The sequence below is a fragment of the Camelina sativa genome, chromosome 7 (assembly GCF_000633955.1).
Source record: "Camelina sativa cultivar DH55 chromosome 7, Cs, whole genome shotgun sequence".
In the NCBI taxonomy this organism is placed as follows: Eukaryota; Viridiplantae; Streptophyta; class Magnoliopsida; order Brassicales; family Brassicaceae; genus Camelina; species Camelina sativa.
In genome coordinates, this window is record NC_025691.1 from 23077277 (window position 1) to 23104913 (window position 27637).

Consider the following 27637-nt stretch of genomic DNA (forward strand, 5'->3'; position numbering starts at 1 on the left):
GTTATAGAATTATAAGTTTTAACTTATGAAGTTGCAAAAAGCTTGTAATTGTATGTTAGTTAAGTTTAATCAACTGTAAAACTAAAAAAAGTAATGCTAAGGTTTAGTATAACTAATTAAACTGAGAAACCTCTAAAGTACAACTATTTGTAAGTTTAGTGCAACTGCATTAATCGGTAAAACTGTGTGTGAACACGCAGTGTGAACGCACACGTCTTTTACATGGGCCAGAATTTCGTTTTTTCTTTCTTTCTTCACCACAGCCCCGAAGATTTATCTTCCTCATTCTCATCCATTCATTCATTTCTTCGAAACCTAAAGTACACATTCTCTCCTTCTCTCATCTTCAAAGTCGAATTCTAGATCTATTTCTCTCCTTCTCAAACTATGGAACAATTTGAGGTCAACCCATACTATGTTGATCAGAAGAGGGCGAGGAAGTTAGAAGCGTGGCGACAAGCCATAGCCGATGGTGATTTGGGCATGCCTCGAATTTGCCCATGTGGTGAACGAATCGTCAATGAGATCTCTCCAACAGAAACAGAGAAAAAGAGATGGTTTACTTGCGTTAAGTATAAGGTAAATTAAATTAAATCAAATACAATTGAGAGACCTGAGTATGATGTCTGTTCGTTGATATATTTTGCAGGATGATGGATTGCACAGGCGGAAAAATTGGGCTGATGCAATTGAAGAAGAAACCCAAACCTTAAGGAAGGATGTTGATAACCATTGGGAGAGATTGAAGGAATTTGAACCCCATCATACTAAGATCTATAATTTGCAGATGCAGCTTAAGAAGAAGAGTGACGAGATTGCCAAACTAAGGGAGGAGGTGGTGTTGCTTACCACTCGAGTCGATCTCCTGGATAGGTTGTGTTTTGATTGATATTATCTGAGTCAATCTCATTCTACGTTGGTTTAAAACTTGTTGAATCAGTTTCTGTTTATTATCTTTTCCTTGAATTCTCTTGTTGAATCAGTTTCTTATCTTTCATGTGACTTCTCTTGTTGAATCATGATGTTCTATCTCTCTTTTATGTGACTTCTAGGATTATGCCTCCTTCTTGAATTGAATCATGTTCTATATTTTTCTTATATGAATTCTCTAGTTTTGTTTAGTTTTACGTAGTTTTACCAAAAATACGAACGACAAATCCAAGAAAATAACGTAGTTTTACATAGTTTTACTAGTAATACCAGTACCAATCGCAAAACCAAGAAAATAACGAAGTTTTACATAGTTTTACTAGTACTACGATGACAAATCAAAGAAAATAACATAGTTTTACTACTTCTTAGACCTTTTTCTCTTCGTCCCTCTCCCTCCTTCTTGCGAAGTACTCGGTTGCTCATCATCTACATGCGCCTGACATGAAACCAAATTTTGTTAACACCTTCTAGTATTACCAAGTATTACTATAGTATTACCAAGTATTACTATAGTATTACGAAGTATTACCTTTGATTTCTCTTGCTCTTTCACATATACTTCCAACGGTTCGATCTTTTTTTCAAGCCCATCAATCTTCGCCGAAATGTTATCGAACTGAGTTTTCATATCCTGCTTCATGGTCCTTAGAAGATCCACCAACTCAATAGTATCTTCTCTCGGTTGTTCATTGGCGTCTATTTCCTCATTCGCATCATTTTGTCCTGAACGAGTAGCCACATCGGCTGTGTACATCTCCTCCAAAAGTACAGGTAGTCCTCTACGAAGGCGCCACATCCAACTGGCAACTACGACATCATGGGTATCGTCTTCCTCAGCTTCTTCCATGATTAAATCGAGAAGAGGAATTTCTTCATCAATATGAGGGATCACACTAGCAATTGCCTGTGTAAACGACCTACTTTAGATACATTACAAACCAATTTATTCAAATGATTAATAATTTCAATTGTTAGGATAACTAACCTTTGTTGTACCAAGTGTATCACCTATATTCTTTAGAGGAAAACCTTTCTGACCGGTACCCTTAAATTTTCTCCTGCACATCCTAGGACAACTTGCATCCGCCTCAGAAATTTGGTCATTGTAAGTGTTCGCCAAAATTGGAACTGCCTCAAATAGTAAAAACTACACAAAAAAAAAAAAAAAAAATCAGCTTCACTTATAAGAAATATCAACAATGAGAAAACTTCAAATTTTAAACTAACTAACCTCCAATGAAACACAGAAACCTGGAACAGGCCATATCACATTCTCTTTATGCACGGCCCCATTAAAATGCCTCATTGTATGGGAAATCTCTTCTAACATGTTCTCGAATGATAATCTCCCCCAAGGAAAAGACACACAACAACCTAGATCATTCACTGCTCTTACAACAAAATCATCGATACCCGCAACATCTTTCCCCGAGTCTTTTGTATAGCCTACAATGATGCTTCCTAAAAAGTAGAGAACCGCCATCTTCAACCTATCACGAGTACGATCTGGTTGCATTACCATTAGCTTTCCCCTCACATCTTGAAGTGTAATCTTTTTTTTTCGTAAAAAATACTTCCTTCGAAACTCGATACCGCCGGCTTCCTTGTAATCAAGTGGATAGCACCGACAATCTAATCCAGACATCAACGCATGTTCTCTCAGATCATACCGGATTGGAACACCATTCACAATAAACCATGCTTCCTTCTTTTTTTCGATTTTAGCCGTTCGAAGTAAGAGCAACCACATTCCCATAAGCTTGTGGTTTGGTTCCCTTGGCATGTGGAAAATATGCTTGAATTGTGGATGTTTCTCAAACCAATCCCTCTCAGAACTAGTCAGTGGATGCTCTAATTTATCCAGTGTTTCCACAGTTTCAAAAATATGACACCTTGTCGATAGCTTGATTTTCTGGTTGTACTGACTAGGCTCAAAGTGCATTCCTAAAGGTTGCATCGCTTCTGTTTCCTCCTCCGATTCCTGCAACAATATCAGTTTTACATGAGTTATACCAGTTATACAACAACTAGTTGTACCAGTTCTACTAGTTCTACACCACCTAGTTGTACCAGTTCTACTAGTTCTACACCCATTAGTTGCACCAGTTCTACCATTTCTACTAGATCGATTTCAAATTCCAATTCAATTCCGAACGAATGAAACAGACTTGTTGTACTTACACTTGCATCGTTGTGCTCCTCGTGCTCCCTCTTACTTTCGCTTGTACTCCTTCTCGAGTTACCTGCCGAGTTCAAACTTCCCTCCTTATCTTCTTCTTCTTTTTCTTCTCCTTCATCGTCTTTTTCTTCCGATTCTTCTCCTTCATCGTTTTCTTCTTCCCTTTCATCGTCTTTTTCTTCCCCTTCTTCACCTTCTTCACCTTCTTCTCCTTCATCGTTTTCTTCTTCCACTTCATCGTTTTCTTCTTCCCCTTCATCGTTTCCTTCTTCCCCTTCATCGTTTCCTTCTTCTTCTCCATCGCTTGATTCCACAGAAGTAGATCTCTCGTTATCTCCTCCTTCTTCATCATCTTCTTCTCGATTACTTGATTCCGGAGTACCGGATTTTGCTTTCTCTCCTTCGTTCGCATTTTCTCTTCCGACCACCGGATTGGGTTCCTCCGAAACTCGACTTTCACTTTCTTCTGCCACCGTACTCAAAGCTCTCTCTCCTCCTACTGTCGCCGGACTCAAACCCGACACACCTACTTCCGGCGAATCGAATTTTGCTTTCGAACCACCATCTCCTTGTGAGATCTTCTTCTCTTTCAAACGCTCACTCCTCCTCACACGACCCCCCCTTGTTTTCACCATCTTCTTACTCGATTTTTGGTTGATTGAAAGAAAAAGAGAAAAACCTAGTTCTACAGTTCCACCCAAATCGATTCGAGTTTCCCAAAGAAAGAGAAGAGTGACGAGAGAGAGCGGTTTTAATTTACAGTTTTTTAAAAAAAAAGAAACCGATTCAGTTTTTTGGGTCTTAGATCCGATTTCGTTTGGTTGGGTGGATACTACCCATGTATTTTTTGTAAATAACTTAGTTTTCTTTGGACAAGAATGTAAAACAACACATTCTCGATTTAAAAAAAAAAATCAAAAATAAAAGCCAAAAAAGAAAGGGACTTTTGAGATTGTCAGAAATATTTTAGGGACTTCTGAGATGAAAACTCGTTTTGATGGGTTCGTCCAAGGGGTTCGTGGGTTTAACAGGGTAAACCCGTTAGGGTTATAGGTTACCCATGGGTTAATCGGAAAAAAACAAATATAATATATATATAATATAATATATATCTTATGTATATATGAAGAATGAAAAACAGAAAATAATATAATATGTATATATGAAGAATGAAGACTATGAAGTTAAAGAATCTTACTGGATCATTTAGAGAAGATTCAAGTGTTTTTTAATTTTAAATTAAGAATGATTTTTATTTTAAATTAAGAATGACTTTTTATTTTGGTTTTATAGATTTTTGGCTTTAGGATTTTAGGATGTTCTTTCTATTTTAATATCTAGATATTATTTTTTAAAATTTAAAAACTTTGGTTAGTTTTATAATTTATTTTATATAATATGTTATGGATTTAATATTAATTATTTTATTTTATTTTATTTATATATGGGTAACCCATATAACCCATTTAGCCATTAGGTTTTATATTATTGGGTTTCGGTATATAAATTCAACCCATTATAATAAATGGATCGGATTGAACCCGCCCATGAAAGTCTTGAATCCATGTGGGTATGAGTCGGGTCGCGTTACCCATTTTGACAGATAGTGGAAGTATTATCACATCAAAGTCTTCCAAGACCTCTTTCCAAATGTTTTCTCCTAGCTTTCTCTGAATCTTGTTTAGGTGGTCAAAGCTAGTTTCATTATAATTAAGAGCACCAATCATCTCTAACAATAAAAAAAAGTTAACTTTTCATCTTTATAGACAAAGTAATGCAACATGTTATATCGTAAGAACAACTAAAATATCTTCATTCTTTCGGTATCATAAGCAACTTTAAAATAATTATAATCTACTTTTTAAAAATTGAGACTTAACATGTCAACTCCCAATTCATGAGACCCTAGTGGAATGATGCATCTTTTTTATGAGTGATTTATGAAATGTTGGCCAATAAATAATCATGTTTAATAAATCTAGTACTACCTTTAATTTTATTAAATTTAAAAGAGCCAAAACCACGGGTGTACTAATGGAGTTTAATCATTAATGTACTATCTTGGTTTTGTGTACCATATAGCATAAATAAATAAAATTCAACAACCTTAAAAATTATTTTTCTGTGTTTGTGTTATTTTTAGAAAATAAAACTTTTATGTTTTTTTCAAAAGAAAACTTAAAACATGTTATTTTAAGATTAATATCAAAATGTAGATTAATGTTAGAAACTAAGCATTTAATCATAAACACTAAAGGTGATCGAGCACCGGCTTAATGAACACGGCCAAACGGTAAAGATAACAACCACAACACGTATCCGCAAGGACACGATCACCGTACTTGTCCGCATGGGGGCTAGATCTAAGCGGGTAGCGGAGCGCCGTAGATGGGCTAAGTTCGGAGATGCCGTCAATGATGATGAGGCCGGTGGTAGCTGCCTCACTATGGTTTCAACGGAGGAGATCTATTTGGAACGACCCAAGGCTCTTTCTGGTAAAATTTCTTTCTCCCAATATCTCTACTTTTTTTATTTTCTTTTCCTTTGCTTTAAAATTTTGCATGCATGGTTTATATAATTATCTCTGACCTGTTGCATGGTTAGCGGTATATAGCTTGTTACTAATTACGTTTAGTGACAATTTACTAATTCCGAATAAAGATTTACAGATGTACGTACTGTTAAGAACTTGTTACTTAGCTTACTCTCTTTATATATATTTGGTAGGTTATATCAACTGTTAATTAATTTCACCTTTTTAATTTATGTATGGTGTGTTGATTATATTCGTCCTGTCGAGAGTCTTAAGTTGTTTAGGCTTTTTTTTTTCTTTTTTTTCTCTAAGGTATTAATTAGACAATATATCATTCTAATTTTCTTTTGATATGTCAGGTACCAGACAGGAAGAAACAAAGCCATCAGTACCACAGTTTGATAAACCCGGTGCGGTCCTGATGATCTGCAGGAATTGCGGCAAGAAAGGTGAGCACTGGACAGCGAGATGCCCTGAGAATAATCATTCCTCAACCGATCAAGCAGAAGCTTCTACGTGGACCGACAAGGTTTTTTTTTTTTTTTTTGTTTTAATGTGAAGATTTCATTCCAATAGAGATTACATAGTTGCTACAAGGTTGCTACCTATGTCCCACCAAGCATGAGAAAAGGTTCAGAAAGAAGCATCGCTCTCTCAGACATGAGGAGGAGGAGGAACGACGAGAACTCTTTACGTGTGACTAACTTGTCTGAAGACACGCGTGAACCGGATTTGATGGATTTATTCGGTTCATTTGGTGATGTGACTCGAGTACATGTGGCCTCGGACCAGAAGACCGGAACGAGTAGAGGCTTCGGTTTTGTCAACTTTTTGTGTAGGAAAGATGCCCAGCGAGCAATCAGCACACTGAATGGTTATGGCTATGATAGTCTAATTCTTAGGGTCGAATGGGCACACTGAACTATTTTCCATGATCGTTCTTTGTATACGTAAGAGGCTAATATTTGTTAGAGACACCAATAACAATTCGTTCTTTTGCCATAACATAATTGGCTTAAACCAATTTCCATGTATTAGTTAGGTTTATTACAGTATACATGTTTTGGTTTATATAAACATGACAGTAGTGACTGATAAGGACAAGAAAGAAGTCATCGCTGGTGGAAAGCTCCGGCCACCACTCACGGTGGTCGACGATAATGAGATATCGCTCTTTTTTTCCTTTTGGTGAATCAAAACTTTTGTTTTTAGTTTAGTACTCTTTCCTAACTAATCATAACAAATTTTAATTTAAATAAATCATAAAGAATAAATGCAAAACAATGATTTTATGAAAAATATATGGTATATATATATATACAGATTTTTTTTTGGGTCAAATATATGTAGTATATTATATGGAAAAAAAAAGGTAATGAATCTAACCATGCATCAGTGTCAAAATAAATTAAACCGAATTGGGTCTTAAATGGGCTTGACCAACTTAAATAAATTAAACCGAATTTGGCTTTTATGGTTTTAATTTCTTTGAACAAAATCAATCGATTCGTTTAAATAAGAGAATATAATTTACATATTTATAGTTTTTCTTACTTAATCACATGTTAATCCATTAATAGTAACAACTTAATATGTAATAACTGTTATATTAAATATGTACTTTTTGATTTTTTTTTATTTATTTATTTAGATACAACCATTTTCTTACAATAAAAATAAATAATAACATATTGTAATTTTCAAAGTTATTAATATAAATATATAGACTATTTAAAGATTTTTTGGTAGTTATATTCCTGAATACAACTTTTGTATATATTAATACTATTTTGTGGGTGGTTCATATAGTTGTTAATGTGCACATTGTGCACATTCTAAGACTATTTAAGGTTAGATATTCATTTTTTTCTTTTTTTAATTAAGAGACATACTTTTCAACTACAGAAAACATATAAAATCATACGCATGGTTATATCTTATATCTAATCCCATCCAAACACATGTTTTGACAATGACTTTACCATTTAACTCTCATCCGTAAACCTATATTCTATGACTTTCTTTATATTATTCTAATGGTTATGATAATCTCATCTTTAGTGTCGAATGAGTACTTTAGTGTCGAATGGGCTACTGCTAGATCCAGCTAGAAATTATGTTGTCAATTGTTATTAATCATCAATTCTTATTAGGGTTTTTTTTTTCTTTTGATTAGTCTACTTACATGTTATATATATATATATATATATATATATATATATATATGTATTTTCTAGATCTACCGAGTTTACTTGAGTTATTATAAATATTTTCAATTGCTTTTATTTTTTTTTCTTTTTTCTAAAATAAAATATTTTCAATTGTTCTTTTTTTCAGGTATGTATAAGTAAACGAAAAAAACTTATAACTATTTCTCTATTTCTAAATTAATTCTTCATCAATATAAGCTCTAACTTCACATTACCCAAAAAATTTCAATATAAGCTCTAATTTCACATTACCCAAAAAAATTCCTTAGGATATTGACTCTCCTTTCTCGGTTGTTTGAATTAAACATAATTATTATACATATATTCGACGATAAATCTTTTACCAAAAAAAAAAATATGTATCTTGGCGTTGAATGTATGGAACAAGTCTTACAGATTTTTTTGTTGTTGCCAATAATTCGTTCTATTGGCTTAAAACCAATTTGCATGTTTTGGTTATATAAAGTATAGCTACTATTAATTAAATAAAACTATAGAATATCAATGACTGTACTAGTTCTATGCTCACGTTTGAATGAGGAAGCATCATATCAAGGGGACGAGATACCAGAGATCCGGTTCACATATCAGATCCTGAAAACGAAGCGACATGATTAAGTCTGAATAAGAGACTTTGGTTGTTTTTTTTTTGGTCTCTTCTTCTGAGTTGTTATTTGTAATGCTCTGTGCCTTTTGTAGGTTTTATATCCGAACTTATTACCCCTCATTGATTTAGAGTATAATAATACCTAATACATAAACATTTGGTCAACTAAACAATAGATTTTCATATATTTTCGTTAAAGGCTGAGCATATGATTTACATATCACAAGAGAATCATGTTTAAATCAAGTAATCAACTCTGGTATTCTGGTTGGCTGTAACTCGAAAGGAGAGTCACTTCGTATCACCTTATCCAACCCCTTCTTTCGAGTCAGAGGTGGTCATAGCAGACTATTGACTCCTCAGCCCCTCGTTGTCAGTACATTCCTCCTGCCATTGAGAATATTTAGCACTATATAAGTAGATGACACTCGGGAGTTTGAAACGCTATATCAGTATAAACACCTCTTTCCTCTTTTGTGCTAACCTGGAATGCTCGTAGTACAGTGTAGCATTTCTTTCGCTCTGCAGCTGCAGATATGTACTTTTCTTTTGAAGCATCACGAAGCATCTGCTCTTCTTGGAGCCCAAGTTGTGCTCTTCCTTTCTTCTGCACTTTCAACATTTTGTTACGACAGATCATACTTCTAAAGTTATGGAAGATGGGCTAGATTCATGTTCTGTGCCCCCAAATACCTAAATCAATATAACTCTGTTACCTGTTATGGAAGACGGGTTAGATTCATGTTCTTCCTTCTTTTACTCTGTTTCATGACTCCTTCCACTGAATCAATAAGCCTCACAACGCCAGCAGGAGTAACAATCACGTCTTGAAACTACATTTAAGTCAACGCTCAATGGTGAACTTTGGCTAGATTATACTAAAAGGGGGAAAGCAGAACCTAAGTCAACTTCGTATGAACCTAAGATTTTTTGGTAGTTATATTCCTGAATACAACTTTTGTATATATTAATTTTTTAATACTATTTTGTGGGTGGTTCATATAGTTGTTAATGTGCACATTGTGCACATTCTAAGACTATTTAAGGTTAGATATTCATTTTTTTCTTTTTTAATTAAGAGACCTACTTTACACAAAGAGTCCATTAGACCATCTCCACTCCAACAACTCTCTTAAGTTGCTCAAATAGTAATTAATCATATAATTAATATTAAACTAATTAAAGCAACTCACTTAGAACTTAAACAACATTATCTCTCCACTAGAGAATCCAAAGAAGGTTGCTCAATCATTTAAAAAATATTATTTTATTTTATTTTTGTTTATTGATTATCAAATTTTAATAATCTAAAATGAGAAAACAATTATTTAAATTATTTCTGTTACAAAAATAGAAAGAAAAAAAAATTACAGAATTTGGAATATTAAAAATATTTTACAAAATTTGGAATTTTAAACATATTTTACAAAATTGGAATATTAAATATATGTTACAAAATTCGGAATAAGAATATCAATATTGATCTAATGAATTTGATAGAAATTTAGTAGAATATCAAATTCTAGTGTTATTCCTTAAATTATTTATCGTCATTATTTTAAAAGGACTTTTAAATCTATAGTTATTCACTTTATCAATTTTTTTAATTATTTTATCAAATGCAAGTATTTTCCAACAATATGTAGTTTCAAGGACTTTTATTTAGTCTGCATGTCTACTAGGAAAAAAAATTGTCACCATTTATACGTTTGAATTGATTGTTTATGCCATCAATTATTTCAAAGAGCTTTATCATCTAAGTATATAGGTAGTACAAAATCATGAAAATGTTGAAAAGAGAGAGAATAAAAAAATGGGAGTCTCTTTCAAAGAATCTAACTCTTGATGTTGAAGTAATTGTCCTAGTCTAGCAACAATGACAGTAGCACCATAGAAGGTTTAAGCTAATAATCTTTAAATGGAAATCAATACACAGAAAGGCCTCAAGAAATTTGAAATACCTCGGTATCCTAGATTCTGATAACAACATCTTCATCGGCGCTAACGATAGTTTTGTTCAGGGGACCCCAAACAACTGTATTGATCCTCTTCTTTCCATCAGGATCATTAATGACAAGCACATAATCACCAACCTCTACACCAATTGCATCAAAACCAATTCCAAATTACACATACAAGACATATAGGCTAAGTAACATAACTATATTTTGATCCGGAATTGACAACTTACGATCATGGGGATCTTCGGCAATGCGTTTCACATGAATAGCAGAGGTACGATCCATGAAGGGATCAATGGTAATCACAACAAGATGATCTCCAACAGAGAAATCCACAGACCTGGCCGGAGAACCAAACTTGTATGTGAACAATTGTTCACCAGATTTCACATCCCAGAGCTTAGCAGTCTGATCAGCACTACTAGTGATCAATCTTGACAAGTCTCCTAAGAACTCACAAACAAATCACTAAACATTAATTTTTGAAAGACTAAACCCTAAACTGAATCCATTCCATCCACTCTATACTAATTGAATTTGAGAAGATGAGACACTTACAGGAGACATCACAACACCACACAGCACCATTGTGGCCACGGTAGGTTCCAAGGCGTTCACCATTATCGGCAAACCAAAGAGTGGGATTGTGGTCCTTGGCACATGAGAATAGGAGATCGCCATCTCTGTTGTACTTGAGGCACGTCAATGGACGTTCATGTCCTTTCATCAAGATCGGCGATATCCTTGATTCTAGGGTTTGATCATGCGAAGAGTTTTGAATCTGTAAAAACAAAATACAAAATCGATTCAATAGAAATACCAAAAGATAATATAAAAATAGGAATCAGATTGTAGCGAAAGAGAGGAAGAGATAAAATAATAATGCATACATACTTTGTTGAATTGGCGACCATCTAATTGAAGACCTTCGGGGTTAACGCACTCCATTGTCATGACGGAGGAGGGAGGAGGCGTCGATTAAAGAACGGCTTTCCGATGAGACAATCGTTCAAGTGAAGAGCGTTCGTCAAGTGAGAGTGCAATCTTAGGGTTACGCCGATTTATAATGCCATCGCCTCCGATGACCATCAACCCTCCAGTTTTAGCCAGAAAATTCAATGAATTCGATGTGAATTGATTGAATTTCCCAAATTCTGGATGAATCGCATGTTTGATCGCCGTTTCGAACGAGAGAAAAGAGAGAGAGAGTCGGGAAGAATGAAAGAAGAAATGGGGAAAAATAAAATAAAATAAAACTTTTTATATTTACGCGTCCACCAATGGCCATACGCCACGTCGCGTTCTTCAGGGGTTGCTCAAATTGCTTTCCATAGCACCGATACTCTGCTTCATGGACTCGAAAATATGTATTTTCTTGGGAAATTGGGGCCCAAATGTGAGAGCAACTCAAAGAACACTCCCCAGTGGAGATGCTCTTAGTGTATAGACACTTTTTGAGAAGTAACTGAAAAAGCATACAGTTTTTGTTAGAAATTTGAAGAAATACACTTTTTACTTTTGTGAGATAGAGAGTTTGTGAAAGAAAATGTAAGAAAAAGACAAATAAAAAGACCAATATATCTATAACCATGTGGTCCCCAATTTGTGGTCCCAATTTTAGAGTAAATGAGAGATAGAATATGACAACAACAAGAAAAATTCAATTGTGTAGGACCCGATGAATCAAAAAACTAATTTAAATTAAGATCCATTTAAATTAAGAAAATTCTCTTAAATAACACCAAATAATTTTTATTTTCAAATTTAGCATTCTAAATTTATAAAAACCGGGTTTAAATTCTAAAACTAAACCCTAAACTTTTGATTCTAAAACTCTACTACTCATAATTATACATTAAGTGTAAAATGGAGAAGTCAAACATAAAAAAATATTTTAAAATATTTTAATGTGTCAAATAATGCTATTTTGGTGTACCATTTAGGTTTGATGTACCATATGGGTTAACTGTACAATCTGGGTTTAGAATACAATCAGGACTGGTGTACCATTTGGTTTGGTGATGATGGGACCATGGACAGCTCAACTAAAGGACATGGACATGAGGAGCAGCTTGAACCAGAGGAAGCATTGGAGGAGCAGCTTGAACCAGAGGAAGCATTGGAGGAGCAACTTGTACCAGCGGAAGCATCAGAAGAAACATTGATCGTTCCGGTGGGTCCTGTAACAAGGTCAAAATCAAGGAGGTTCAACCAAGCCATCAATGGTCTACTTAGAGAGCTGGACAAGAATCAAGAAGACATGGCTCAAGCCATCCTAACAATGATCACAACTCAGTGTGTTCGATGAAGGGTTAAGTGTTGCTTATGCACTCTTTTTCCCTTGTCAAGTTTTCTCCCATTGGGTTTTCTTGACAAGGTTTTTAATGAGGCTTAAGTGACATTTTCAAGGCCCCTTTGTCACCTCATTTCGTGGTCCAAGGCCCATATCTTTTCCTTGGCACAATTTCTATCTTTTATGTTCAAATTTTACATTTAATGCTTTTGTAATTTCCTAGACATTTTGCATGAGCTTGCATAAGTGTGGGACTTGTGCATATACTTGCATGAGTTTGACTTTGTGCATGCTCTTGAATGTCTCTCCTCTCTCCCCTCTTCTCCTTCGTCGTCCTTCTCCTATTTAAACACCATGTATTTCTCATTTGCTACTCATCAAATATTTTATCAAAAACCTTCTTTTCTACTTGTTTGATCTGAGGAGTGTGTAATATCTTCTCAACTTGTTTACTTCTTAGTGTGTCATATCTAAGTTGTAATCAAGCATGTAGTCTAAGAGATCTCCATCTCTCTTAGAAGTACACTTAGTTCTTCCCCTTCAATCCGCTGCAATTCCACCTTTTCACCTTCTCCGCAATTCATCTCTTCATTCCGCTGCATCTTCAACCCATTCATCTTCATCATTTCGTTCATCCCTCTTCAAGACCTTGCAAAGTGTGTTCTTGGGAGTAGATCATCATCCAGAAGTCTATCATGTGGTATCAGAGCCAATTTGCAACCAGGTTTTGAAATTCCAATCGTCACTTTTTGTTTTTCCAGATTTTTTGTTCATCTTGCGAGAATTTTATTAAATGTTTCACTTTTTCAAAACTTACGAAATCAACTGTTGTCGAACCAGCAAGGAGTCTAGTATTTTTGAAAATTGATTACAGAATTTTTGGATTCGTTTTTATATTTTTCCAGTGGTGCTACATATCTCCTCGAAATTCTCGATGTGGTCCATCGGAATCTCAGCTGGGAGACCGTGAAATAGGTGCTACTTCACTAGAGAGATCATCTGTGGCTTGATCTCAAAATCTTATCTCTGGATGGTGGGAGGAACAATCGCCACTCGGTTGGTGTAGAACGCATGCGGGTTGTCCTTGTCCCCAATGGACGGTTGTGGCGGCGCGGCTCTTTCGTGTTGAGCACGGAGCAACTGCCCCAACTGTTGTCGAAGTTGCTGCAACTCGGCAGCCATATCCTCATTGTTTCTGTTGTCACCCATGTTGACGGATTGAAACTTTCTGTTCTTGCGGTTTGTTCTTTCTGCCAAAGAGAGCTCTGCGGCTGACAAAGCAACTAGTTCTTCGGTGTTGTTTCTTCTTGTAGATCTTCTTGACATGCACCTGAAACACACGCAAAGAAGAAGCAGAAAGACAAATCAGTAAGGTCTTAGTCTAGTAATTTCGCCGAAAACCAAAGGTAAAAATTTGGTCCCCGGCAACGGCGCCAAAAACTTGATACACAGAGTTTTAAACCCTATTTTCCTACTGCAAGTGCACAGCAAAGAAGTAGTACTTAGGGGTCGAATCCCACGAAGACCAAGTTTTACTCTATGGTTCTATTGGTTCAATTTCAAGCTAAGACAATTCGAAGTTGGGTTCGTTTGGTAACAGTAACGCGATTAAAACGGTATAAAAAGGCAATAAGCAAAACATTCGATCAGAGATAATTCTCGGGAATTTCAGAGATAGCAACTAAACAACTATTTAGGGCATAGATTAAGTACCAGTCTAGAACTCAAACATAAATATAAACTGATCCATTGTCGTGGTATCAATAACTCTATCTGATCGATTCTGTGCGGAAACGCGGAGCACATGCTCAGACATCCGGAGCACATGCTCGGCGGTCCATAAACCCTAAACTGTCGTTTGAGCCCAGAATCGCAGACAAGCATTAAAGAACAGGAATGATAAGTTCACAAATCACCTACACATCAACTTTCGCAGGTCTAGGATAATTTGCCCACTAATGTCTTTTCTAGCAACCTATTACACTTTTGATGAATAGATAAACCTAGAATCATAGATTGGGTGATCAAATCAACCTAAGCATTAAGTCTAACAATAGTGAAGACAATCGATTATATAAAGCCCTATTTGTGTTCTGTTGCTAACCCATGAAACCCCTTTTGAAACCCCTAATCTAGCAAAGAAAACTACTCAGACATAGAGAAATGAGTAACCAACATAGATGAGAAATTCAATAGCATAAAAATATAAAAATCACAAGGGTTCAGAATATGCTTCACAAGGTAGCCGCTCTTCTCCCTCTCACAAAAGCGTCGCTCAAAAACCAAAAGAAAAGGTATCTATCTCTCTCCTAAAAACCCTAGGTTAAATAGCATACAAGTAGAGAAAAATAAGGAAAGATCCAAATTCAAATCTTCCTATTAAAAAACGATCTCAGCCCTCTTTCTCTCACAAAGGATCGCCTAAAATAAGGGGAATTAGGCAGGGAATCGGCGCCTAGATGCTTGCCACGTGTCGTCATGAAACCGTAGAGTTGGGAGCATGTGCTCGGAAATCGGGAGCATGTGCTCGGAAATCGGGAGCATGTGCTCCTGGGTCTAAAATCAGCTTTTCTGTTCCAATTCAACTCCTTTCTGCTCCGATCGTTCATGCTGTTCCAATCCTTGCTTTTAGCTTCCTAGCCTCTTATTATAACCTGAAAAGGACTCAAACAACTACAAAACTATCAAATAAACGGGGTCAAAGTGAGTCAAAACCGTAACATATCAAGGACAATGGAAACAAGCAGAACAAGAAAAGGAGAATAAGGAGTTTGAAAGAAAAGATCAGTCCGGACCCAAGGAGGAACAGCTCAGAGACGGACTCGAGGAGAAACAACTTGGAGAAGGATCCAAGGAGAGACAGTTCATTGCTGAGGATGATGTTGCTATACCAACTGGACCTATGACTCTATCTCAAGCTAAGTGTGCTCTTTCTTTTATCCAATCTTATTTGGTGCTTGAAAAACTAACCCATTTGGAACCAGAGCAACCGAGTAGAATTAATTCCTTTTTACAGGTTCAGGAAGAAGAATCACTAGAAACAACACAGATGAGTTTTCCATTGATTAGTGATTTGGAGCAGATCAGCATTGTGCCAAACCCAGTCCCTATACCATATCTTTGTGACTACCCAAGAAAGCACTGTAAAGAAATTGATTTGGTTAGGATAGATCCTAATTATTTTGTGATGATTTCTGCTCAAGATGAAAAACGTTTTGGTTTAGAAAATGTAAAAGAATTTTGTGTTTCAAAATTTGTTTTTGACAAAATGATTCCAACTTTTGAAACTTTCGCTTTTAAAAAGTTCTTTAACCAAAAAAGTTTGTTGTTTGAAAAGTTTCTTGAATTTAACTATTCTTTGAGAGTTTCTTTGAGTAGCATTGTGATTCAGCCGTTTGGAACTAAAACTGAGCATGTAATGGCTAAACCTTTTTTGAGACATTTCTTTGAAAAAGAGTTTTGTGAGTTTAAACTGTTCAATGAGCTTTGCAAATTAACTGTGAAAGATCATGTTTTTTATTTCTCTATTTCAAGTATAATGCATTTGTTCTTTCCCATGATTGCTAAGAAAGAAACATGTTACATGAAGAAACAAAAATACTTTGGAGAAGAAACATGTTATGTTCAAAGCAAGGAGAAACCACCAGATATATGCCAACAAATTTTTATCATTTTGGAGTTAGAAGCTGGAAGTATCTCAGGAAAACTAGTTCGATCACCCAAGGATGCTTCATTCTAAAAATCTATTTTGATAACAATTACATGGATATCTATTTGATCTTTTTCATAGTGCCTAAACTGTTTCCTTTTGATGTAAGAGATCTTGTGTTCTTACTAGTTCAATCAATAAACTTGGAGCATGGAAAAGTAGTCAAAGTTTTGTCAACACTCAAAGATGAACCACCTGATGCAACATGTGTGCTCATACCAAACTGTCATAAGATAAGTATTTTTATTATCAAGGATATTTTTATCCAAGATCACACATATATGATTTGCTTGTCTTTGTCAAAAGAACCAAATACAGATTTGAGAGCAATCATGAAGCGAATAAGAAAAACTGAAAAGAAAGTGGGAGACAAACAATTTAAGCCACCTGATTTGGATCAAGATGAGCACCAAGATGTCAGCAGCTTCATACTGATCCAAGAAGAAGCCCCAGATCCACTTCCATTAACCATGATAAGCATCAATAATACCCAAGGCATTATCCAGCTAAGTAATTTCTTAACCCAATTTGTTTCTCATGATTTTAGAGATTTGATTATCAGTTTTTTGCATTCAGAAAACCATGGGAAAATGTTAGGTTTATTCAAAGAAAATTCTGAACATGACAAGGATAATGATTTGTATCAAGCTCATAATTGTACCATGACTATAATGACGCACTTGATCTTTGCCAAAGGTATTGACAATTTTGCAGGTACAAAAGAGGAGCCCCTAGATTTTGCAGTTCTTTCGTCCAGAGTCTTTGCAAGGACCGGAATTGGAAATATTTTGATGCATGATCATAAATCCAATGGTTGTTTTAGGATGATCTTTGAGGTTAGAGAACAACTAATGATACACTTGACGAGTACACAATTTCCAGCTGAAAAGGAGTCAAAACTAATGCCAATGATCGATCGACCGTTCAAACTGCTCAAATGGATCAACAACAACGCCTACCATCTCGATCGCCAAGGTAACTACAAAGTGAATGGCAGTTTCAATGTTTCTTATCTTCTTCCTTATTGTGCAGATAATTCGGATTTGAGGTCAAATCCTTTTCAAGTGGGTGAGGATGATGAGACCATGGACAGCTCAACTAAAGGACATGGACATGAGGAGCAGCTTGAACCAGAGGAAGCATTGGAGGAGCAGCTTGAACCAGAGGAAGCATTGGAAGAACAGCTTGTACCAGCGGAAGCATCAGAGGAAACATTGATCGTTCCGGCGGGTCCTGTAGCAAGATCAAAATCAAGGAGGTTCAACCAAACCATAAATGGTCTAATTAGAGAGCTGTACAAGAAGCAAGAATACATGGCTCAAGCCATCCTAACAATGATCACAGCTCAGTGTGTTCGATGAAGGGTTAAGTGTTGCTTATGCACTCTTTTTCCCTTGTCAAGTTTTGTCTCATTGGGTTTTCTTGACAAGGTTTTTAATGAGGCTTAAGTGACATTTTCAAGGCCCCTTTGTCACCCCATTTCGTGGTCCAAGGCCCATATCTTTTCCTTGGCACAATTTCTATCTTTTATGTTCAAACTTTACATTTAATGCTTTTCTAATTTCCTAGACATTTTGCATGAGCTTGCATAAGTGTGGGACTTGTGCATATTCTTGCATGAGTTTGACCTTGTGCATGCTCTTGCATGTCTCTCCTCTCTCCCCTCTTCTCCTTCGTCCTCCCTCTCTTATTTAAACACCATATATTTCTCATTTGCTACTCATCAAACATTTTATCAAAAACCTTTTTTTCTACTTGTTTGATCTGAGGAGTGTGTAATATCTTCTCAACTTGTTTACTTCTTAGTGTGTCATATCTAAGTTGTAATCAAGCCTGTAGTCTAAGAGATCTTCATCTCTCTTAGAAGTACGCTTCGTTCTTTCCCTTCAATCCGCTGCAATTCCACTTCTTCACCTTCTCCGCAGTTCATCTCTTCATTCCGCTGCATCTTCAACTCATTCATCTTCATCATTTCGTTCATCCCTCTTCAAGACCTTGCAAAGTGTGTTATTGGGAGTAGATCATCATCCATGAGTCTATCAGGTGTACCATCTGGTTTTACTGTATAATCTAGGTTTGGTGTACAATATGCGTTTGGTGTACCATCTAGGTCTGGTATACCATCTGAGTCTTCTTGTGTACTATTTGAGTCTGGTGTACCATCTGAATCGGGTGTATCATCTGAGTCTAGTGTACCATCTGGCTTTGGTTTACCATCTGGGTCTAGTGTACCATATGAAACTGGTGTACCATCTGAATCTTATGTTCCATATGGGTCTGGTGTATCATTTAGGTCTAGTGTATTATCTGAGTCAAGTATATCATCTATTGCTGGTGTACCATCTAGGTCTAGTGTACCATCTGGGTCTAGTGTAATATATGGGTCTGGTGTACTGTCTGAATCTAGTGTACCATCTGGGTCTAGTATACTATCTAGGTTTGGTGTACCATCTGAGTTTACCATTTGGGTTTGGTTTACCATCCAAGTTTGATGTACCATCTAATTAAATTCTCAAAATTAAATCCTACACACTAAATACTAAACCCTAACCTTTGAAAATTATATCCTAAATGTAAAGTAGAGAACCCAAATATTAAAAAAAAAATCTAAATATTAATTTAAAATATTGTAATGTGTAAAATACTTTTTTTTTGGTGTACCATCTGGGTTGAGTATACCATTGGGTTTAGTGTACTATTTGAGTTTGGTGTACATTTGGGTTTGGTGTATTATCTATTTAAATTTTCAAAATTAAAGCATACATTCTAAATACTAAACTCTATCCATTCAAAACTATATCCGAAATGTAAAATATGGAATCCAAACCTAAAAGAAATTTTAAAAGTTAATTAAAAATATTTTAATGTGTCAAATAATGTTATTTTCATGTACCATTTAGATTTAGTGTACCTTCTGAATTTGATGTATTATGTGGATGGATCTACCTCTTACAATTGTCGAAGGTATGCCCTCGTGTATTTTAATTTAGTTATACTATTTTTGGGATGTCATAACTTAGTTTTCTGACGGTGAAGGTTCATAACTTGATATTGAGTTCTGGCCGATCACATGCTTTTCCTAGAAGCTTTCCTTGTTCTTGAAGCTGTTTGAAAAACTTCTGGTGGTTGCATAGCTTTTCAAGGGCTGCCAGAGAAATTTGATATATTTCTCCAAGTGAAGCTTGGTTGAGAGACATATTCTTGAGAGACAATATCTTTGACGTTTCATTTCCAAGTGGTTCTGGAAGTGAATTCAGGTACGCCTGCTTGAGGTTGACGTCATCTATCCCATTCAGGGCATAGAATCTCTTTGACATTCGCTCATAATGTCTTTCAAGATACTTCCTCTTGAAGGAGCAGCATCTCATGCTAAGGTACTCTTCTCTGGCTTGGATAGTATAATGATCCCATGTGCCGAGAAATTCATTGTGGATGTGTCCCACCAAGGCATCGATTGTTGGAGATTGTCGGATTTGTAATTGTCGATATTGGCCTAAGCTTATCCACCATTGCCTGAGACGTCCTTGGAATTTAGCCACCAGTTTATCAATCGATGTAGGCAAAATGGCTCCTGGGTTGAGTTGTTGTTCTGTTAGCCATGCATGCATCTCATATACTTTGTCGCGCCATTTTGAAGGGGGAATATCATCAAAAGAAAAACCCTTATGTGGTTCTGTATTAAACCGCAGATTTCCTTCTGTCTGATTTCGTCCAGTTTCTTGAGTTTCTTCATATACGTTTCCATCTTCACTTTCTACGTCTTCTTCAACCACAGCCGGTGAGACTATCATAAAAGGTGGGATTATGACCTTATCATTTTCATCTTTTATTGGCGTCTTTTTCATTATAGTTTCTTGAGAAAAACTTTTTTCTCGTTTTGCAACCTTCTCAAGAAAGACAGTGATTGGATTTTTATGACATCCAAGTTATGACATCCCAAAAATAGTATAACTAAATTAAAATACACGAGGGCATACTACTTGGTGATGTCAACCCATGTCTAAATATTCAAGTGATTATTTTGGTACTTGTGTTTGTGTACCGTCTAATAATATGGAATAGCAACTATTTTATGTACACATACGCATCGATGTTCGAGTATATACTGTATATTTTATTAATATACGCGTGTGAACAGTGACAAAAATGCATAGGTTGTGGATTAATTTTCGCTAGATGCTTTTGTTTTTGTCTCATCAATACATGAAGTAATGAGCCCGTCCTACGATCTTCCGGTTATAAAAGAAACTTACTGACTATGCGCAACAAGACAATAAACATATCTTGCTTGANAAAAAAAAAAAAAAAAAAAAAGACAATAAACATATCTAAAACCACCATTTCGTAATTCCTAATTTCTTTTATATTTTGCAATCGGTTTTGCTATTTTATAAGTAAAGGTAAGTAGCTCGTTAATGAGACAAATTTGTTTGTTTTGTTCATATTAAACAAAAACATCAATCATTCAATGTGCTAACAAAAAAAAACTTAATATAAATTTTATTATGCAGTTTAAATTGATGTTCCACTCTCTTTGTATCTTGTTAATTAAGCTTATATTAACAAAGAGAGTGGAACATAAATTTAAATTGCATAAAACTTAATATTTTATAATATTTAGTTTTTTAAAAGTTTTAATATTTATAATATTTAACTTTTTAAAAGTTTTAATATTTATCATATTTTAAAGTTTTAATATTTATAATATTTAAATTTTTAAAAGTTTATCATATTTAACTTTTTTTTTAAAATAAAAAACCGGAATAAACCAAATAAAAGTTTTTTAATTTTGAATGTCTGATAAATCAACTTTCTACTCTTTTGTATTTTGAATCATTTTGGTCTTTTTTATAGTATGACTCTGAACCATTGTCCAATTTTTTTAGGCGATGTGGGATATTGTACCCAAATTTTTTTATTCATTATTGAGTAAGATGTGTCTGTTTTTAAAAATTTGTATTACATCATATGTAGGAAAAAATCACAATTTTTATTAAATAAATATATTATACAATAATTCAAGATACTTTTAATATATATTGAAATAAAAATGAAAGAGAATCATATATTTATGTTTGAATGATGTAGACAGATTTCCTTATTTTTATAAATCTTACCTATAATTAATATTAAAAATTTTAGTAAGTATTAAAGTTAATGCATTGAATGATAATTGTTTCCAAAATAATTTTTTTTTGTCAAAAATTGCTGCAAAAATACTACTATATATGAAAGATTTGACTTTAAATGAACTACAAATTTAATGAGCCCTCTTCTTCCTTCAACGCAAAGGAAGTTTCTTCGTTGGAAAACGGTGTCTTCAATTCACATCTCTCTCCCTCTTTCTCTGTACATAACATACGTATAAGTGTATATATATTAAAACTATATTTCCTCTGTACCCTTCGATGGTCCTATGATCTTTAATTAATCTCCATGGCCGAAAGTAAAGTCTCACGTGTCTTAGGGTTTCTTTTATGGGTCTCTCTTCTTCTCTTCGTCTCTAAAGGGTTATTTGTTAGTTTCAGCTCTATATCTTCTCCGGTTATTACCTCAACGCCCTTTTACTACCGGCCGGGAACAAGAGCTTTGGCGACGAAAGAGTTTGACTTCACACCGTTCTTGAAAGATCTTCAACGGAGTAATCATCATCGGAAAGTATCTCCCCCAGGAGGATCAGAGATCGACCCGAGATATGGAGTTGAGAAACGGCTCGTCCCATCTGGTCCAAACCCTTTGCACCACTGATTGTCTTCTTATTTTTTCCTTTTCATTATTCTTTTCCTCACAAAGATATAGTAAAACACGTATATTAATTACTAGAAGATTAAGTTATAGTACGAAAGCTAATATTCTTTCTTGGCACGTATATGTTCTTGAATGATTTAATTTTTTCTTTCTTTTGTCATGTGAAGTTTTTTTTAACTATTTATGTAAATGTGTAATGATGAAATTTAGTCATCTTTATTTTTTATTTTATTTTTGTGGTTTTATATTATAACTGAACAGATTACAATCAATCTGTTGAATACAAAAAAAGGTGAAAACATAGAAATCATCTAAACTAAGCCCAAACAAGGGAAACTTAAGCCGGCATGAAACATACCTCCGGAAACTAGGATGAGTAGAAGAACATAAACAAAAGCCAAAACCTATGGTAAAAGTTTACAAAGGGAAAGAGAAAAGGATCAAAGATCAAAAACTGCCCAACTGAAACAGAGCGAATTCCACTAAGCTTTCCCAAAGAACCTGTTAGCGCCGGAGAGTACCAAGAAGACCGGAAGCACTAGGAGAGCACACCGTAGTAAGGCCATCATCAAACCGGCAGGAACGAAAGCAGAAATCATACCATCACAGAGAAACAGAAACTACAACCACCATAACAAACCAGAATCCCATGGAGGGCGATTCAAACTAGGAGCAAAGGAGAACCTTGCGAATCGACCTGAGACAAATCAAAGAAGACCAGCAGCTCTTACACGCGGACCCTAGTCGATCCAGCTTCAGACATCTACAGACCCAAAATTGGTAACCTCCTCGCAAGAGAAGAGCTGAAGGACGATTCCACTGCTATTGTCAAGAACTCCACTCCAAGACTCCAAAAAGCCACAGAGGAGAGCTAGTAGATGACTAGCAACAAAAAAAACATCCGAATGACAAGCACAAGGAGCGATACCTAGCTCAAACGCCAACCTAACTGACCAACAAACCCAACCTAGCAGAAGATCTCCGAACCACTTCAAACCCTTAACCAGAGAAGGCAGACTTGCGAAGATAACACAAACCACAACTCGAAGCAAACTAAAACCTTCGGTGAAAGCCACAACGACACTAAAGCCAACATAGCCTTGTTGAAAAACCCGCAAACTGGAGAAGGGAGAGACGAGAGAGATACAATACCAGACCAAGAGACGACACGCGTTCGTCTCCTTCAAGCCACTAGCGATGAGAGCACCACCAGATCTGAGCCACAACCTAGATTGATCCGTTAAGAAACGGATCCGTCTCTAACCACATCCAGCTCTCACCGCCGATGGCTTCCCCTTCTACAGCCGTTCTTCGCTTCGCTTCAAAGAGGGTTATGACGACAAGACCGCTACAACTCCGAACGCAACAGATCTAAACCAAACAGACCAAGGAAAGACAAAGACTAAAGACTAAAGACCAAGCTTAAAACAAGGTTCTACATCCTCCCACAGCTCCGGCAAGGAGCACGGCAGCTATAGAGAGCAGATCGAAAAACTAAAAGATTTGTCGCGGCGGCTGGACTAGAGAGAGAATTTTAGGGCGAACCCGATTGGATTTGTTTATTTATGTCATTGAATTTAGTCATCTTTTTACATATTTGTTGTTTACTTAATTATTAATTGGAGACTAGGTTGTAATAATAATAAAACATCATGTTACATTTGACATTTGTACACATTTATTTTGACTTGACATTAACAAACGCTGAGTTAATTTAAGGGAAAGAGATTGGCTTCGTAGAGGTGAATCTGGTGGAGATCGATATTAATAACGTCACATGAAGCGTTGACTTAATGAATTGCCGTTTCCATATTTTGTGCAAACTTTTCTCCAAGACAACGATGAAATGACTTCGTTCATGTGCTTCTCATTTCGCAAACTACAAACTACACTTCATTTATTATGTTCTCACTGAAGTTGAAACGAGACATTTATTAATCGCTGTAATAATAACAAAGAGACATTTAACAATCGGTTTACTTCCAACCATGCGGTTTTATCTCCGGTTTTCTGGTTATTTGGTTAATCCTTAACCACAATCAAATCTTGCAAGTATCCGTCTCGGCTGCGTTAGCCAAGTCCTCTTCTCTTCAATTTTCTTATTGTATGGAAAATTTTGCAGAACGTTTGCTGGGGGTTTTGTGAATAATTGAAGCTATTGTTCGATCTCTTCGCTTGTTAATCTTGGTTTGCGTATTTTGAAGAGTCAATTTGATGATTTTTTGCCGAAATTTTCCTTCTTTCACTATTATCTCAGCGAGAAATTTTCTGGGTTTTTCAATTTTGAATCAAACCCTTTAATCTGTTGTGGTGATAGGGCTCATACTTGATGAGAATCTACTGAATCAGTCGTAGTTAAGAGAGATGGCGAGAAAAGCTAACAATAGTTTTTTTCTCGAAGAGTGGTTAAGGACAGTGAGTGGAGGAACTAGCGTCTCTGGTGACTTAGTGAAGCAAAGCCCTGCTCCATCCGCGAGGTCAATTATTCAAGCATGGTCTGAGATTCGCGAATCTCTTCAAAACCAGAACTTTGATACACGTTACCTTCAAGCTTTGAGAGCTTTGTTTAGCTCTGAGTCCACTATCCATGTTGCGGATCCCCAAGCAAAGCTTCTTATTTCTATACTAGCTTTACGCGATGTATCTCTTCCGTCTGAGTCTTACACACTTGCTCTTAGATTACTCTATGTGTGGATTAGGAAAGCGTTTCGACCGTCTCAAGCTCTTGTTGGTTCTGCGGTTCAGGCCATTCGTGGTGTTGTTGATGATAGGCGTGATATCCAAGCAGCGTTTGTAGCGCAGAGCGTTTTGGTCTCTGGTGCGTTTGCGTGTGTTCCTTCTCTGTCAGGAGACTTGAAAGTCTTATGCTTGGAATTGCTATGCAGGCTTTTGGAAGAAGAGTTCTCATTCGTTGGATCTCAAGAAGAACTTGTCCCTGTAGTGCTCGCAGGAATTGGGTATGCTTTATCTTCTTCGTTGGATGTTCATTACGTCAGACTATTGGATTTCTTGTTTGGCATTTGGTTAGAAGGTGAGGGTCCTCGTGGTAGCGTCACTTATGGTCTGATGATTCTTCATTTGATCGAGTGGGTTGTGTCAAGTTACATGAGGTCTAATTATGTCAACAAGATCTCTCTTTTTACAAACGAGGTACTAGAGACTTCCAAGGAAAAGTATACTGTTCTTGCTGTCTTCATGGCGGCAGCTGGGGTACTGAGAGCTTCCTCGGCAGGATTCAGTCGTGGTGCACTGAGTTTTGAGATTTCTAAACTAAGAAATTCAGCTGAGAAGCGAGTAGAATTTGTAGCTCAACTTATAGTTTCTAATGTTAATGTTACACTGCCAGCTACTCAGAGAGAAAGTCCCCTATTGAAGTACTTTGCTATAGCATTGGCTCGATGTGGGCCTGTTTCTTCCTCTGCTCCTCTGCTTTTGTGTCTCGCTTCTGCATTGATAACTCAGGTATTTCCTTCAGGCCAGATATATGATTCATTTTGCAAAGCTTTTGGCAAAGATCCTATTGGACCAAGACTCATTTGGGTCAGGGAGCATCTTTCTGACGTTCTCTTCAAGGAATCAGGGGCCATAACTGGGGCTTTCTGCAATCAATATTCATCAGCAAGTGAAGAGAATAAGTATATTGTGGAGAACATGATTTGGGATTTCTGTCAAAATCTCTACTTACAGCACCGTCAAATTGCTCTGTTACTTCGTGGTATAGAAGATACATTGCTTGGAGACATAGAGGAAATTGCGGAATCATCTTTTCTTATGGTTGTCGTCTTTGCGCTAGCTGTTACGAAACAATGGCTAAAACCAATAGTGTCTAAAGAAAGAAAGATGGAGACATCAGTCAAAATATTAGTATCGTTCTCCTGTGTAGAGTATTTCAGGCATATTCGTTTACCTGAATACATGGAGACAATTAGAGAGGTGATTTCATGTGCCCAGGAGAATGATGCTGCTTGTGTATCATTTGTAGAGTCCGTTCCTGCCTATGATAGCTTGACTAATCCGAAAGGTTTGAGAAATCAATTGTTTCTGCAATTTCCATATTCATAATTTTCTGTAGGCTGGCACATTAGTAAGATTTGGAATAATTTTTTGTTCTTTCTGCAGACTTGTTTACACAGCGGATAGAATATGAATGGTCAAGAGATGATGTGCAGACATCTCGAATATTGTTTTATCTTCGCGTAATCCCAACTTGCATTGGACGGTTATCTGCTTCTGCCTTCAGGAGAGTTGTTGCATCAACCATGTTTTTGTATCCTATGGAAAAGATCGGTCGATATGTCTTATACCCTGTTATGTTTAACTACGAGTACCATCATTTTTATTCCTTAACAATCCTGTGGCTAGATATATTGGACATCCTAACAGAAAAGTGGCGCGAGCATCTCATACTTTATTGGTAGCATTTCTCTCTTCAGCGAGAGAGTCAGAGGAGGACGAAAGAAACCAACTCAAAGAACACCTTATTTTCTATTACATGCAACGATCTTTGGAGGTACCTAAGAAAACCGAAAATTGGATGCAATGTAGCTCTTTTCTGTTTATTCATCGTCAATAACAATTATGATTCGTTGTAATAACTGCAGGTTTATCCTGAGATCACACCTTTTGAAGGCTTAGCTTCAGGCGTTGCAACCTTGGTCCGGCATCTACCTGCAGGAAGTCCTGCTATATTTTATTCTATTCATAGCCTTGTTGAGAAGGCTTCTACATTTAGCTCTGATTCACTGCAAGGAAGAAAGTCTGATCCTGGTAATCAGATATTTGAGCTGCTTTTGCGACTCGTCTCTTTGGTTGATATACAAGTAAGTTTCTTCCATTTAATTGAGCTACTAGAGCATGACTTATGTGCTCAGATGCTAATACTATGTGTTTACATACTTTTGGGGTTCAGGTGTTGCCATATCTGATGAAGTCATTGGCACAGCTAATAATAAAATTACCGAAAGAAAGACAGAACATGGTGCTTGGTGAATTGTATGGTCAAGTGGCTGAGTCAGACGATGTGATTCGCAAGCCATCTTTGGTATCTTGGCTACAGTCACTGAACTACTTATGTTCTAATAACCGTGCTGAAGGCTCAGCTTCTGGCTCAACGATAGACACTTCGAACCAGCTGGCTGCTCGGCTCTAGGGATCTACTCATAGGCTCATAGTTTTCAAACATGTGAAATAGAATAAAGTTTGTATGAAGTATACCATGGAATTATGCTATAAGACATTATTATAGTATATTATGATATTATCAAGTTAGCTGTTAGCACAATCTATTATCAAGTTATCTACCCATCTGGTCTTAACAAAGCCTGCGAAAGGAGAACTAAGCTCAAACATTCACGAGAAACTGAAGGCAGACTATGATCAAGTTGCTGAAGATGTCAAAGAACTTGCTTCGTCTCCTGTGTATTAGGATTACATAAGGACTTACTACGGCCTCATGTTTCGTTGT

General features: G+C 36.1%; 3 protein-coding genes and 1 pseudogene across 3 annotated transcripts; 3 read left to right on the forward strand and 1 right to left on the reverse strand.

Annotated features, from left to right (window-relative positions):
• On the forward strand, positions 4638-6566 carry LOC104704863 (eukaryotic translation initiation factor 3 subunit G-A-like). Its single transcript, XM_010420882.1, has 4 exons — positions 4638-4682; positions 5370-5607; positions 6005-6174; positions 6243-6566. Exons 1-4 carry the CDS (start codon positions 4638-4640, stop codon positions 6564-6566), a joined length of 777 nt encoding a protein of 258 aa, XP_010419184.1.
• Positions 9179-11634, reverse strand: LOC104702099 (annotated as a pseudogene).
• On the forward strand, positions 21731-22708 carry LOC104702100 (CLAVATA3/ESR (CLE)-related protein 13-like). The gene has a single exon (XM_010417924.2). The coding sequence runs from the start codon at positions 21862-21864 to the stop codon at positions 22171-22173; it is 312 nt and encodes a 103-aa protein (XP_010416226.1). The 5' UTR covers positions 21731-21861; the 3' UTR covers positions 22174-22708.
• LOC104702101 lies at positions 24231-27458 on the forward strand. The gene is made up of 5 exons (XM_010417925.2): positions 24231-26194; positions 26293-26440; positions 26536-26683; positions 26775-26993; positions 27083-27458. The coding sequence occupies exons 1-5, from the start codon at positions 24538-24540 to the stop codon at positions 27320-27322; spliced, it is 2412 nt and encodes an 803-aa protein (XP_010416227.1). The 5' UTR covers positions 24231-24537; the 3' UTR covers positions 27323-27458.

Excerpts from the sequence above, each read along its gene's own strand:
- LOC104702101 (XM_010417925.2), top strand. The coding sequence starts at position 24,538 with ATGGCGAGAAAAGCTAACAATAGTTTTTTTCTCGAAGAGTGGTTAAGG. Across the intron at positions 26,684-26,774 it reads ACATGCAACGATCTTTGGAG|GTTTATCCTGAGATCACACC; the intron begins GTACCTAAGAAA and ends TAATAACTGCAG. Across the intron at positions 26,994-27,082 it reads TCTCTTTGGTTGATATACAA|GTGTTGCCATATCTGATGAA; the intron begins GTAAGTTTCTTC and ends TTTGGGGTTCAG.
- LOC104702100 (XM_010417924.2), top strand. The coding sequence starts at position 21,862 with ATGGCCGAAAGTAAAGTCTCACGTGTCTTAGGGTTTCTTTTATGGGTC.
- LOC104704863 (XM_010420882.1), top strand. The coding sequence starts at position 4,638 with ATGGATCGGATTGAACCCGCCCATGAAAGTCTTGAATCCATGTGG. Across the intron at positions 4,683-5,369 it reads AAAGTCTTGAATCCATGTGG|GTGATCGAGCACCGGCTTAA; the intron begins GTATGAGTCGGG and ends TAAACACTAAAG. Across the intron at positions 6,175-6,242 it reads CTTCTACGTGGACCGACAAG|GTTGCTACCTATGTCCCACC; the intron begins GTTTTTTTTTTT and ends AGTTGCTACAAG.